We start from the raw sequence: 15,677 nt of genomic DNA, 5'->3' as shown, positions 1-15,677 counted from the left end.
AGGTGATAACCTCATTGTAGTTTCGATTTGCATTTCTCTAATAATTAGTGATGTTGAGCAGCTTTTCATGTGCTTCTTGGCCATCTGTATGTCTTCTTTGGAGAAATGTCCATTTAGGTCTTCTTCCCATCTTTGGATTGGGTTGTTTATTTTTTTAATATTGAGCTACATGAGCTGTTTATATATTTTGGAGATTAATCCTTTGTCCGTTGATTTGTTCGCAAATATTTTCTCCCATTCTGAGGGTTGTCTTTTCGTTTTGCTTGTGGTTTCCTTTGCTGTGCAAAAGCTTTGAAGTTTCATTAGGTCCCATTTGTTTATTTTTGTTTTTATTTCCATTACTCTAGGAGGTGGATCAAAAAAGATCTTGCTGTGATTTATGTCAGAGAGTGTTCTTGCTATGTTTTCCTCTAAGAGTTTTATAGTGTCCAGATTACATTTAAGTCCCGAATCCATTTTGAGTTTATTTTTGTGTGTGGTGTTAGGGAGTGTTCTAATTTCATTCTATTACATGTAGCTGTCCAGTTTTCCTAGCACCACATATTAAAGAGACTGTCTTTTCTCCATTGTATATCCTAGCCTCCTTTATCATAGATTAATTGACCATAGGTGCATGGGTTTATCTCTGGGCTTGCTGTCCTGTTCCAGTGATCTGCATTTCTGTTTTTGTGCCAGCACAATATTGTCTTGATCACTGTAGCTTTGTATTATAGTCTGAAGTCAAGAAGTCTGATTCCTCCAGCTCCGATTTTTTCCCTCAAGACTGCTTTAGCTCTTCATGGTCTTTTGTCTCCATACATATTTTAAGATTTTTTGTTCTAGTTCTGTAAAAAATGTCATTGGTAGTCTGATAGGGGTTGCATTGAATCTGTAGATTGCTTTGGGTAGTATAGTCGTTTTCACAATATTGATTCTTCCAATCCCAGAACATAGTATATCTCTCCATCTGTTTGTATCATCTTTAATTTGTTTCATCATCTTCTCTGATTGCCGTGGCTAGGACTTCCAAAACTATGTTGAATAATAGTGGTGAGAGTGGACATCCTTGTCTTGTTTCTGATCTTAGAGGAAATGCTTTCAGTTTTTCACCATTGAGAATGATGTTTGCTATGGGTTTGTTGTATACAGACTTTATTTTGTTCAGGTAGGTTTCCTCTGTGCCCATTTTTTGGAGAGTTTTTATCGTAAATGGGTGTTGAATTTTGTCAAAAGCTTTTTCTGCATCTTTTGAGGTGATCATGTGGGTTTTATTCTTCAATTTGTTAAGATGGTGTATTACATTGATTGATTTGCGTACATTGAAGAATCCTTGCATCCCTGGGATAAATCCAACTTGTTCATGGTGTATGATCCTTTTAATGTGTTGTTGGATTCTGTTTGCTATTATTTTGTTGAGGATTTTTGCATCTATATTCATCAGTGATATTGGTCTGTAATTTCCATTTTTTGTAGTATCTTTGCCTGGTTTTGGTATCAGGGTGATGGTGGCCGCAGAATGAGTTTAGCAGTGTTCCCTCCCCTGCAATTTTTTGGAAGAGTTTGAGAAGGATGGGTGTTAGCTGTTCTCTAAATATTTGATAGAATTCACCTGTGAAGCCATCTGGTCCTGGACTTTTGTTTGTTGGAAGATTTTTAATCACAGTTTGAATTTCATTACTTGTGATTGGTCTGTTAATATTTTCTGTTTCTTCCTGATTCAATCTTGGAAGATTATACCTTTCTAAGAATTTGTTCATTTCTTCCTGGTTGTCCATTTTATTGGCATAGAGTTGCTTGTAGAAGTCTCTTAGGATGCCTTGTGTTTCGGCAGTGTCTGTTGAAACTTCCCCCTTTTCATTTTTCATTTTATTGATTTGAGTCCTCTTCCTCTTTTTCTTGATGAGTCTGGCTAATGGTTTATCAATTAATCACAGTTTGAATTTCATTACTTGTGATTGGTCTGTTAATATTTTCTGTTTCTTCCTGATTCAATCTTGGAAGATTATACCTTTCTAAGAATTTGTTCATTTCTTCCTGGTTGTCCATTTTATTGGCATAGAGTTGCTTGTAGAAGTCTCTTAGGATGCCTTGTGTTTCGGCAGTGTCTGTTGAAACTTCCCCCTTTTCATTTTTCATTTTATTGATTTGAGTCCTCTTCCTCTTTTTCTTGATGAGTCTGGCTAATGGTTTATCAATTTTGTTTATCATCTCAAAGAACCAGCTTTTAGTTTTATTGATCTTTGCTATTGTTTTCTTTGTTTCTATTTCATTTATTTCTGCTCTGATCTTTATGATTTCTTTTCTTCTAACTTTGGGTTTTGTTTGTTTTTCTTTCTCTAGTTCCTTTAGGTGTAAGGTTAGATTGTTTATTTGAGATTTTTCTTGTTTCTTGAGGTAGGCTTGTATTGCTATAAACTTCCCTCTTAGAACTGCTTTTGCTGCATCCCATAGGTTTTGGATTGTCATGTTTTCATTGTAATTTGTCTCTAGGTATTTTTTGATTTCCTCTTTGATTTCTTCAGTGATCTCCTGGCTGTTTACTAACGTATTGTTTAGTCTCCATGTGTTTGTGTTTTTTACTATTTTTCCTCTGTAATTGATTTCTAATCTCATAGTGTTGTGGTCAGAAAAGATGCTTGATATGATTTCAATTTTCTTACATTTCTGAGGCTTGATTTGTGACCCAAGATGTGATCTGTCTTGGAGATTGTTCCATGTGCACTTGAGAAGAAAGTGTAATCTGCTGGTTTTGGATGGAATGTCCTATAAATATCAATTAAATCTATCTGGTCTATTGTGTCATTTAAAGCTTGTGTTTTCTTATTAATTTTCTGTTTGGATGATCTGTACCTTGGTGTAAGTAACATGTTAACGTCCCCCACTATTATTGTGTTGCTGTCGATTTCCTCTTTTATAGCCGTTAGCAGTTGCCTTATGTATTGAAGTGCTCCTATGTTGGGTGCATATATATTTATAATTGTTATATCTTCTTCCTGGATTGATCCCTTGATCATTACATAGTGTCCTTCCTTGTCTCTTGTAACATTCTTTAGTTCCTATTACCATTTTCTTAATTGTTTTGGAGGTTCTTTTCTTCTTTTGTGTTTCCCACTTAGAGAAGTTCCTTTAGCATTTGTTGTAGAGCTGGTTTGGTGGTGCTGAATTCTCTTAGCCCTTGCTTATCTGTAAAGCTTTTGATTTCTCCATTCAATCTGAATGGACCCTTGCTGGGTAGAGTAATCTTGGTTGTAGATTCTTCCCTTTCATCACTTTAAATATGTCATGCCACTCTCTTCTGGCTTGTAGAGTTTCTGCTGAGAAATCAGCTGTTAACCTTATGGGAGTTCCCTTGTGTTTCTTTGTCATTTTTCCCTTGCTGCTTTTAGTAATTTTTCTTTGTCTTTAGTTTTTGCCAATTTGATTACTGTGTGTTTCGGCCTGTTTCTCCTTGGGTTTATCCTGTATGGGACTCTCTGCTTCCTGGACTTGGGTGGCTATTTCCTTTCCCATGTTAGGGAAGTTGTTGACTATAATCTCTTCAAATATTTTCTCCGGTCCTTTCTCTCTCTCTTCTCCTTCTGGGACCCTTATAATGCGAATGTTGTTGCGTTTAATGTTGTCCCAGAGGTCTCTTAGGCTGTCTTCATTTCTTTTCATTCTTTTTCTTTATTTTGTTCTGCAGCAGTAAATTCCACCATTCTGTCTTCCAGGTCACTTATCCTTTCTTCTCCCTCAGTTATTCTGCTATTGATTCCCTCTAGTGTATTTTTCATTTCAATTATTGTATTGTTCATCTCTGTTTTTTTGTTCTCTAATTCTTCTAGGTCTTTGTTGAACATTCCTTGCATCGTCTAGATCTTTGCCTCCATTCTTCTCCCAGAGGTCCTGGATCATCTTCACTGTTGTTATTCTGAATTCTTTTTCTGGGAGGTTGCCTATCTCCGCTTCATTTAGTTGCTTTTCTGGGGTTTTATCTTGTTCCTTCATCTGGTACATAGCCCTCTGCCTTTTCATCTTGTCTATCTTTCGGTGAATGTGGTTTTTGTTCCACAGGCTTCAGGATTGTAGTTCTTCTTGCTTCCGCTGTCTGCCCTCTGGTGGATGAGGATATCTAAGAGGCTTGTGGAAGTTTTCTGATGGGAGGGACTGGTGGTGGGTAGAGCTGGCTGTTGCTCTGGTGGGCAGAGCTCAGTAAAACTGTAATCCGCTTGGCTGCTGATGGGTGGGGCTGGGTTCCCTCCGTGTTGGTTGTTTGGCCTGGGGCGACCCAACACTGGAGCCTACCCGGGCTCTTTGGTGGGGCTAATGGTGGACTCTGGGAGAGCTCACTCCGAGGAGTACTTCCCAGAACTTCTGTTGCCATTGTCCTTGTCCTCACAGTGAGACACAAAGACCCCCAGCCTCTGTATGAGACCCTCCAACAGTAGCAGGTAGGTCTGGTTCAGTCTCGTATGGGGTCACTGCTCCTTCCCCTGGTTCCTGAAGCGCACACTACTTTGTGTGTGCCCTCCAAGAGTGGAGTCTCTGTTTCCCCCAGTCCTGTCGAAGTCTTGCAGTCAAATCCCACTAGGCTTCAAAGTCTGATTCTCTAGGAATTCCTCCTCCCGTTGCCGGACCCCCAGGTTGGGAAGCCTGACGTGGGGCTCAGAACCTTCACTCCAGTGGGTGGACTTCTGTGGTATAAGTGTTCTCCAGTCTGTGAGTCACCCACCCAGCAGTTACGGGATTTGATTTTACTGTGATTGTGCCCCTCTTACCGTCTCATTGTGGCTTCTCCTTTGTCTTTGGATGTGGGGTATCTTTTTTTGTGAGTTCCAGCGTCTCCCTGACGATGATTGTTCAGTAGTTAGTTGTGATTCCAGTGTTCTCGCAAGAGGGAGTAGGGATGCTATTTTTAATGATGGCATCAGTAGAATCTGGGAATGTTGCGAATTCTTTTTTTTTATTTTGACATCTCTCTAAAGTGACCAATTAATGTTTCTGATTTTCTCTTCTAATTTATATTCATAACAATTCACTAAAGCATTTTAGCTTTTTATAAAATCAAGGTTTAAACAAAAAGCAAATGTGAACTTTGCTTAAAGTGTGAAAGCAGCATGCTCCTAGTATCTCTGTCCCAATTTTACAGCAAGATTTCTATGAAAAGATAAAGTGAAAAGCCCCTTAGGAGAATAAAATTGCATGGATCTTCATGCCGAGGAAACACACAGATCAGGTTGAGAAAGACAGAGATCTTGTCTGTTTTAGAAAGCATTTTACATTGTATTTATAAAAGATAATAAAGGGTAGATTACTACCTAATTTGTAAATATGTGAAATTCACTAATATTCTAGTTGTGAAACATGAGTGTCACTTGAAAAAATGTCATTAGAAAAATGTTTCCTTACTGAGGCAGGTTGGTCAAAAAACATAGTCTTTGTATTCAGTACGGGGGAAAAATACATAATTTTTAAGTCTGGAAAAAGTCTGCACTGAAATAAAATTACCTATAATGGAATTGTGAAAATTGCTACCCACGGACAATTTCTGTTATGTTGCAATAATTCAAATGTCAACTCAGATGATTTAAAAAGCATTTTTGGGGGGTGACATAGGCTCTGTATTGCTAAAAGAGGTTTGAAGTCTGAGTGTCCTGATCTGGTTTTTAGACTGTTCTGTAACTAGTCTGCCATACTTCTGCAGGCTTATCTCAACACAGCTCCTTTATCCTGTCAGGAGGACCCTGAAAACATCAAAGTTGTTCTGTCTCTGTGCCTTTACTCTGTATATGTCCTGGCTTTTAATGTGTTTTCTTGCCATCGTTGGTGTCCTTCTTAAGCTACACCTCCGTGCATCTTTTCCAGATACTGCAGCCTGTATTGATTGCCCCCCCTCAGAATTGTAGATACTTGCAGTTTGAATCAGAGGTTAATGGATAACTATATATTGTTTTATGTGCATTAGTTGGATTATAAGCTTCCTAGAGGAGATTCTTATACTATTTTTATGTCCTGCATGGTTTTGACAAGCCATGAGCCAACAGTAATTGCATAGTGTATGTTCCCTGATGTTGGGAAATAAAATTTTGATATACTGTAATTCTTCTCCTTTAATAAAGGGATAGAATGGGATCTTCACTAATGATTGAAACAGCAAGAAACCCCATGTGTCCTAAGGTAAGTTTAGTCTCTTAAATATAACGTAATTGGAATTGAAGGTCAGGTGAACAGATTTATTATGAAGGCCTTTGTTAGGAACCTCTTTTAGTGGATTATATTGATTCCTTATATATTGGCTCATTCTGTAAAGTTACAGAATGTGATCATTGGACCTTTTCTGTATCAAGTAAAAGTATAACTAAAGTTTAAGAACATGAAAGACTGGGACTAAAGATAAAGAATTATTTTATTATAGGGTTAATCAAATCTCGGTATTTAAGGAAAATTGTGGCATTTCCTCCCAGATTTTTTAAAGAAACTTTATGTGCCTCTTAGATAAATATTAAATTAATATACAAATGGAATCCCAGTTTTTTAAATGTTAATGTCACTAGAATAAGTCTCAGTTCGGCTTCTCCTTTTATTTACTTTGTTTGAAACCCAGTGATCTGAGTATTGCTTGAGTTTTGTGTTCTTTAATAAAATTCATTATTTGATTAAGGAATAAGGGTTTATGTACGCAGAAATCCCATGCAGATTGTGTTTATTCTTGGATGACAAGCTGTAACCATAAAAAATCAAATACAGCTCCCTCTCTTGCTCTTTCACTCTTGCTTACACATATTTTTATTCATTCTTTAGATATTAATTATGTTACCCCACGTGCCAGCATAATGCTAGGGACTTTGGATACGTTAGTGAGTAAACGCAGACATGGAGTTTATGGTACAGTAGGGCAAAGTAAGCATTAGTCAAATGATCACACAAATGAGATACAGTTTTCCCAAAATAAGTGCTATGGAGCACAAAAACAGTTCTCTGAAAGCATATATTTAGAGAGACATGAGGGAAGGCTGCTATAAGGAAATGGGCTCTGAGGTCTCAGTGTGAAGGCTGGTGAGTGTTCCTGGCAAAGGGCACAGTGTGTACAGAAGGAGCCATGGAGAAATGCAGGCCCTGAAAGAGTTCTTGGAGGCTGGAGCCTAGGGATCCTGGGGCAGCATGTGCAGTGAGGCTGGAGGGGTAGCTCCATCAGACCACGGGAGGCCATGATAATGAAATGCACTAGCTCATTGGAGAGGACCCTAAGATGCACACTACACCTCTTGTTTATTCTCTTGTATCTTCAGGGCTTCTTGTTTATTTGTTTGTTCTTAAATTGTGAGAATTGCCAACTTAAAAAAATATATAGAGTGGGTGTGGGGGAACTGCAGCCATCTCAAAAAATAATTCACTCGTGGTAAATGAGGCAGCCATTGACACGTTTCTTAATCGAGCCTGCCAGTATACCAGTTAATGGAGAGACCCTGTGGATTTTAGTGTATGGCCAGCTCTTATCCCCAGTGGCCTAGAGACACAGTTGGGTCGCTCACACGAACTTAGAATGTGACTTTTGGTTTATAAAATAGCAAAGCACACAGGCCCCTGGCAGGGCTTGGCATGGAGCCCTAACAATTTAGCCCTCACCATTGTCTCTTAAGTTTATATTGCAGATCATTAGGATACATCACATTTTACATAAATTCAACTGACACTGAGAAAATCTGAGACCCTGGGTGATAAACATTGGTTTTTCAATAAAAAATTGTCCAGCTACCGGTTATTAACTACAGTCAGAAAGCCTTGAGAGTTTGTTTAGTGTCAGAGTTTCAGTTATTAAATTCATAATGTTTTCAAAGAGCACAGAAACAATGACTAATTTATAAATGATATGAAAATAGTGTATTTGTTCATCTTTAAGTAGTTTTATTCATTGCTACTACTGCAGTATCAATTATTATATAAAGGTCTGCAAATTTATGCTTTCTTGAATGTCTTTTTTAAATAACTAATCAAATCATGTAGTCAAAAAATATCTTTTATTATTGTTCTCTTATAATGCATTTCTCAAAATTGTCTCAGCTCCTGTATCTATTTTCCTGTAAAGAAATACCTATTTAAAAGGATCTGCTTCCCTTTGATTAATATTATAGTTATGTTATACATTTATCTTGATGGGTGGAGTTGTAGATTTTTTGTTCATACTACTAAATAATATTTAATTTTTACAGTTCCCAAATATTGCTGCTTACAATGCATATTGTTCACTTTTTAATTTACTAGGTAGCTGCAGTAAGTACCATAGTGAACAGAGGGATAACGCCAAAAGCCTTTGTGTTTAGAAACTATGGACATTTTCCTGGAGTCAACTCTCACTATTTGGGAGGCTGTCAGTACAAAATGTGGCAGGCCATTAGAGCCTCATCTGCTGCTCCCGGCTACTTTGCAGAGTATGTGTTGGGAAATGATCTTCATCAGGTAAGTTGACTAATGTGTGGTGTATTTTCTAAAACTTTGCATAATTAAAAAGAATCAGCGCTTATTAAATGTCAACTGAACTTAACAGAGGGATCAACCAAGGAGACTTTCCTCGTGTCTCCATGTGGCAAAAGATGTGCATGCAGTACAAGATAGTTTTACTTCTTGTTTGTTTTTCTTAAATTAACAAGCCTTCTGGCTTGAGAGCATATTTTAGGAAAGATTTATTTGTATCTTCTGTAATGTGATTCATGGCCAGTTATGATAATTTTAATTTGATAGGAAAGTGAGTAGTATGTATGCTTGGCTTTCCAAATGTAATACAAATTAAAAGTGAAACACAGTCCCTGAAAATGCAGAATGCAGTCTGTTTGACAGTTTTGGTGGACGTAGTTGGAAGGAGATGATGTAATAAAATAATAATAGTAAACGCTCATTAGGTTAGCTAGGTGCCAGACACCTATGTAGTCCTTTGTGTGCATTTCCTCATATAATCTTCGCTGCTTATGAGGCAGATGGAGTGATTTCCATTTTACAGATGAGAAATTGGAGTCTTAAGAAAAGCTAAGTAACTAGACTAGGGTTGCAGCTGTTAAGTGACAGAGTTAGGATGCTATCTATAATTACACTATTTTAAAATTTATGGCTAAATGATCTGTTAAGTTGAACATTATTTCTATGATGTTGAATGATGTATACTTTTTCTGACATACTCATTTATTTATCATAAATTTTTTCCCTGTCAAGTTTTTCCACTATTTTTTGAAATCTGAACTCATAACTTACACTAAATGATAAAAGTCAACAGAGCTTTTGAGCTGATACTTCCAAAATATATGTTTTTAACATATGCTTAATTATCCCACTGCAGTCTCCTTTGATGGAGTCAATAACCTTAACTCTCTTCTCCATTCACTGGTATTCACTTGGTATTCAGATATATGTTGAGAAGAAAACATATTTTGCCAAGGATTTTTAGATGTTCAAAAGCTCACAGATCTGCTATATAAACTACATATCAACTATATAATTTTAATTTACTTGTGTCAATGTTATAATAACTAAAATGTGGTTATCAATTTTATTTTCTCCTATAATTTTATGTAACAGCTTAGATACATTTTTAAATGTTATCCCATTTTCAGCTCTCCCATGTTCTTTCTGTCTTACCAGAAGTAATGTCATAATCTTTGTAGTTAGGAGATGAAAATGGGTTCCTTTCATCTTTGGAGTCACTGCAGACTATTTCCCACTTGGTCAGATCAGTCATTGCAGAGTTATGTAAGGCACTTCCCCTTCTTGCCTTTCTCTGTTTTATCCCACCCCCTCAGGGCAGAAAGTGCTAGCTGTAGAGTTTCTTTCTGACATGGATTTCAGGACTTATTGGTCAAAATTAAAATTTTATTTTAATATGTATCTTGCTGTTTGTAACAACAATTTCTCCATATTCCATAGTATTTTCACCATGTCATAAATGGAGAAATAACAATGTATTGGGGAATATAATAGTTCAGGTTTGTAACTTACAACTTTAAGATGGTTGTCATGCTACAAAATTGCAGTTACGCCAAATACTAGTGAAAGTCTCAGTTAAGTTACTGCATTTCAGGACCATGTGTTCCCAGATTCCAAAAGAAGTTACCTCATTTGCTCTTTATTCTTTATCTAAGAGGAAGTAGTTCTAAGGTTTAATTCAGTCCTGTAGATTACAAATAACAAACCAGAGTAATTCAGTGGTTCTTTTTCTATTTCAGATAAGCTAATGATATTCCTTTCCATGCATAGCAATTTTTATTTTGATGACTATAATCTTTGAACTTAGGCTGATCTACAGATTAAAATAACTTCTTACATAAATTTTATTTAAAGCATATAACTACACACGGAAATATACTCAGTATTTTGTAATAACCTATAAGGGAAGAGAATCTGAGGAAGAATATATATATATATATATATATATATATATATATATATATAAAACTGAATGGCTGTGCTGTATACCTGAAACTAACATGATATTGTAAATGAACTATACTTCAATTTAAAAAAATTAAAAAGTGTGGACTTCCCTGGTGATCCAGTGGTTAAGACTCCATGCTTCCACTGCAGCAGGTGCAGGTTCGATCCCTGGTCAGGGAGCTAAGATCCCACATGTTGTGTGGTACAGCCAAAAGTAAAAATAAATAAATAAAAATAAAATAAGTAAAAAATTAAAAAATAATGCATGTTACCACATATATAGAGAATATACGTTCATGTAAATCAGTGACTTGATTCCAAAAAGACTGGCACATCTAACTTAAGAATATTCAGATGGAAGCTGGAGTCTAAGCAAACCTTATTTAAGCAAATATTTTTCTTATTGCATATCCTTTTCAGGATACTTGAGGAAGAGGGATATTTTTCTCCTCTAAAGACACCATGAAAGGTTGATTAGAGTATTCTAAGATGCGAATGATCTTAATTGCTTAAACAAAGAAAACATTCAAGCAAAGTTCCTTTCCAACCCTTCAAAAGTTGCCAAGAAGTTTAAAACTAAAATACGCTACTTATTACAATCCTCTTATCCTTAGTTCTTAGAATAATTATATTCAGTATTTCCAGTCTCATTTTTAAAATCCTTTTTAACTGTCATGCCTGACATAACGTTTTAATGTAAGTTCATATCCTTTTTCAGGTAAAGTATAAATTACACATTTATCAGGTAAAGTATAAATTATACATTTATATTCTATTTGAACAGTTATTGAAAGGACTGCTATAAGTAATTAAGAGGTATGAGTCAGTAGATGGGTAGATTTCATTTGTCTTTGTAAAGAGAAGAGTGTTATTACAGTATTACAAGGCTTATTAGACGTCCTAGGAAATTATAAAGTAGGAAGAATTCTTTTTGAGTAGCTTCCAATGTATTGTTTCTGTACCCCTATCCAAGTAGCATCATATTTATCAAATAATACTTTTTACACAACATTATCCCTTCTCTCTTTTTAACAGCTTTAGTGAAGTAAAATTGATAAAAAACTACACATATTGATTTATACAATCTGATGAGTTTGGTCATATGCATATCTCTTCTCATCTTTTTCCATCTCTGCCTCCAAAATTAAATCATTTATTCACTGTCTTTGGAGAAAGATCCTGATAAATTAGCTTGCGCTGAAGGTTTTGATGGCAGTTTCTAATATATTATTTCTTTTAGGCTTTATTTACATTTTAAAAGGTTAGGTTCAGAATTCAGCATACATTAACATAAAATGAATTATGATATTTCATATAAACTTTCCAGATAAAGAGTGTTTTTAGCAGAAAGAGCCTGCCTAGCATTTTCTGTGCTAAATTATGCCTGTGCCAGGCCACAGCTAATAATTTTCATTATAACTGGACAAAAATGTAGTGAGTGCTTACTCAGTGCCAGGCCCTGTGTTAACCATAAAAAATATAAAGGTTTTTAATAATTGCTAGCATATTGTTTGTGTTTCCTGGATCCTACCCTCAAATAGCTCAAAACAGGAGAATATAAACAGAGTTATAGAATGAGATGATAAATTCAATAATAAAAATATGTACAGGGTTAAGAAGTAGTGTAAAAGATGTGATTTATTTTGTTAGGATTGGCTCTACAAAGAAGTCTTCTTCTGAGTTTATGTATAAAGAATGAATAGTTGATTAGGATAGAAATAGGATGGGGAGGGGTGGATGGGGAGTCATTGCTTAATGGTTGCAGATTCTGTTTGTGGTGGTAAAAACGTTTTGGAAATAGATAGTGATGACAATTGTAAAACATTCTGAATGTTATTATTGCCACTGACTTGTAACCTTAAAAAAGGTTAAAAGGACCAATTTTATATTATATATATTTTATCATAATAAAAAACAAATTTTTTTTAAACCTTATAGGGAGTTCCCCGGTGGTTTAGTGGTTAAGATTTGGCGCTTTCATTGCCGTGGCCCAGGTTCAGTCCCTGGTTGGGGAACTGAGATGCTGCAAGCTGCGCAGTGTGGCCAAAAAAAAAAGTTTCTTAAAAAACAAAATAAAATAAAAATATTAAACCCTAAAAAATAAGATGAGATGATCAAGAGGCATTCGTGGTGCCCAGTAGTTATTTTCTGGTATAAATTCTGATTTGTGATTTGAAATGATTAAGAATACATTAAAAGCAATAAAAAGTATCTAAATATTAGGCTATTAAGTACATGCATGATGTACTGCAGTTAAAACACAATCGTGTGGGGGCTTCCCTGATGGCGCAGTGGTTGAGAATCCGCCTGCCGATGCAGGGGACACGGGTTCGTGCCCCGGTCCAGGAAGATCCCACATGCCGCGGAGCAGCTGGGCCCGTGAGCCATGGCCACTGAGCCTGTGCGTCCGGAGCCTGTGCTCCGCCACGGGAGAGGCCACAACAGTGAAAGGCCCGCGTACCACAAAAAAAAATAAAAAATAAAAATAAAAGGATACAAAACACAATCGTGTGTGTACTTCTAAAAGATAAGTATCAATTTATTTAATAAGTTTATTTTTCAAGTCTATTTTACCTCAGCACCTAGCATGAGCAGTGGCTGACAAACACCAAGTACACAATAATTAACTGTGAGTATGAATACTGTAATGAATGGAAAGGCTTCAGGAGATCTCATAGACATAACGTTAGCCTAACGACTTGCTGATAGCAGAGGCGTCTGACAAGAGTAGGCTAACTGTAAACAGAGCTTAAGGAATGGTGTGCCTCACCACTGGACTAAAGTGAGTACCAAAAATGTTAACTTCTGCACTTTTTTTTGATGGAAAGCAAGTAAAGTTTAAGGAACAGGAGTTTAATTTGAAATATGGCTATTAAAACTATTGAAAACTTGACAACTTTTGATGTGGGATTAATTTTACTATTATCAATTCTTAGTAAACCTTGTTTGCCCCTTCTTTTCTCCCCTTTTTGTCTTCTCTAATTCTTCTTTATAGCTTTTATAATAATGAAGAAGTGTTTCATTTAAAATACCCAGATGAGAGAAAAACAAATACCGTATGCTAACATACACACATATATATACATATGGAATCTAAAAAAAAAAATGGTCATGAAGAACCTAAGGGCAGGACAGGAATAATGACGCAGACGTAGAGAATGGACTTGAGGACATGGGGAGGGGAAGGGTAAGCTGGGACAAAGTGAGAGAGTGACATGGATGTATATACACTACCAAATGTAAAATAGATAGCTAGTGGGAAGCAGCCGCATAGCACAGGGAGATCAGCTCACTGCTTTGTGACCACCTAGAGGGGTGGGATAGGGAGGGTGGGAGGGAGACACAAGAGGGAAGAGATATGGGGATATATGTATATGTATAGCTGATTCATTTTGTTATAAAGCAGAAACTAACACACCATTGTAAAGCAGTTATACTCCAATGAAGACGTTATAAATAAATAAAATAATAGAAAAGAAAATACCCAGATGATTAGAAGTTACACAGAGTATAACTATAGAATTTAAGATAAAAATAATATACTAAAAGAAATAACTTTTTTGCTAAATTAGAAATGAAATATGGGATGGGTATCATTCATATTAATTGAGAACAAAGGAAATAATTGAAAGGATTAAATTAAAATTTGTACTTGGGAAAGCCTTTGGGAAATAACTTATTACTATCCACATTTAATGAGTCCAGGTAGATTTTTGCAGTTGAATAATACAAATGCCTAGCCAATTCATGACTTTCAACAGATATATAGATAGCTAAATTTAAAAATAGTTCCCTTCAACTGCTGAATGGATAAACAAACTGTGATACCTCCGAATAATGAAATATTCCTCGGCAGTAAAAAAGGAATTAATTACTGACATGTACAGTGACACAGATGGATCTCACAAGCATTATTCTAGGTGAAAGAACCCAGACCCCAAAACCACATACTGCATGATTCCATTTATTTTGATAACAAGAGCTAATGTGTGATCTTGGAGAGTAAATAAAAGAATATTTTTTGAAGATAAGATGGAGAACTCAGAGTCCAAGGTGTTATAAAGATGTGAAGTCACATGGGGTAGTAAAAAGGATTTCCACCCCTTTTACATGGGATAGATAGAAAGTCTGTGAGCCAGGTGCTGACTTAATTAGTTGACTGGGGAGGTTGCTAGGTGACAACAGTGATGAGGAAGTGGTGGCTTGGCTGAATAGCAGAGCCTTTAAAGAGCATGGATTTCCCAAGTGGATTAGGACTAATAATGGTCTGGAAGGGATGCTAAAACAAGTAAGACATCATCCCTCCTCCTAGCCACTGAGGTGTGAAGGAATCAACACCTCCTGGGAAATGATGTCAGGGAAGAGCCACATTTCACTTTCATAAGTAGGTGAGATTACGTTGGGAGTTCTAACAATTCCACAGAGCACAGTGGAAGGCTTTAGGATGCGGGGAAGGAGTATTGGACTGTGTCGGTGGCCGGGAAGCTCAGAGAATTAAATGCCATTACAGTAACAAGGCACGTGGAGTTTCAAATGACATGTGAATTTAGTTCCTGCTTGCTCTTTGAGGCAAGTGGGTGATCGGTTCCAGCAGATATAGTCTCAGTTCATCTGCTGTCAGACTCAGCACACACAAGGATAGTGGTCCCCAAAACTTTAGTCACTACATGCTTTTTGGCCTCTTTGAATTACTATAATAAAGGTGCCTTCATTTAAAATATGTATTGCATTACTGCATGACAATTTAAGGTTGTATTTCTCTTCCCATTCTTGCGGAAAGCATGTTTTTTCAAAATTCTTTTTTATTGTACTGGTACAGAATTCAGCATTGTCTTATCTTCCAGTAGAAATTGATTGTTTTCTACTAAGTATGTTAGGATTATTTCAGTTAGGTTCTTGCTGGAATAATGACTCTTGGACCATGTTTTGAAGAATAAGTGGGAGCTGAGCAAAGAAGGGGGCTGGGGAAGGAGAATTTTGAGTTGACAGCATGTGCAGAGCCCTGAAGGCAAGAGAATGTGACTCCTTCTGAAAACTGCAAGTAATCCATGAATGGCCAGACCGTAGGATTACAAGATGTTGAATTTCATGTAGCTTCAAAATACAAATCTAGAATTATTAGGTACAGGTTACAGGGAGGGAGATTTGGGCTTATTAGAAGAAATAATTTCTAACAGTTTACAGCTTTTCAAAACTGAATGGATATGGGGCTTCCCTGGTGGCGCAGTGGTTGCGCGTCCGCCTGCCGATGCAGGGGAACCGGGTTCGCGCCCCGGTATGGGAGGATCCCACATGCCGCG

General features: G+C 36.6%; 1 protein-coding gene across 1 annotated transcript in view; it reads left to right on the top strand.

The window, feature by feature from the left end:
• PNPLA8 (patatin like phospholipase domain containing 8) overlaps nt 1-15,677 on the top strand; it is a 63,943-nt gene that overhangs the window by 36,860 nt on the left and 11,406 nt on the right. The window contains exons 7-8 of the mRNA XM_007115008.4: nt 6,078-6,135; nt 8,221-8,415. Coding sequence (XP_007115070.2) covers nt 6,078-6,135; nt 8,221-8,415 — 253 coding nt within the window. The remainder of the gene's footprint in view (nt 1-6,077; nt 6,136-8,220; nt 8,416-15,677) is intronic.

This window comes from Physeter macrocephalus, chromosome 5 (assembly GCF_002837175.3).
Source record: "Physeter macrocephalus isolate SW-GA chromosome 5, ASM283717v5, whole genome shotgun sequence".
Classification (NCBI taxonomy): Eukaryota; Metazoa; Chordata; class Mammalia; order Artiodactyla; family Physeteridae; genus Physeter; species Physeter macrocephalus.
This window is presented reverse-complemented; position numbering and strand designations above follow the sequence as displayed.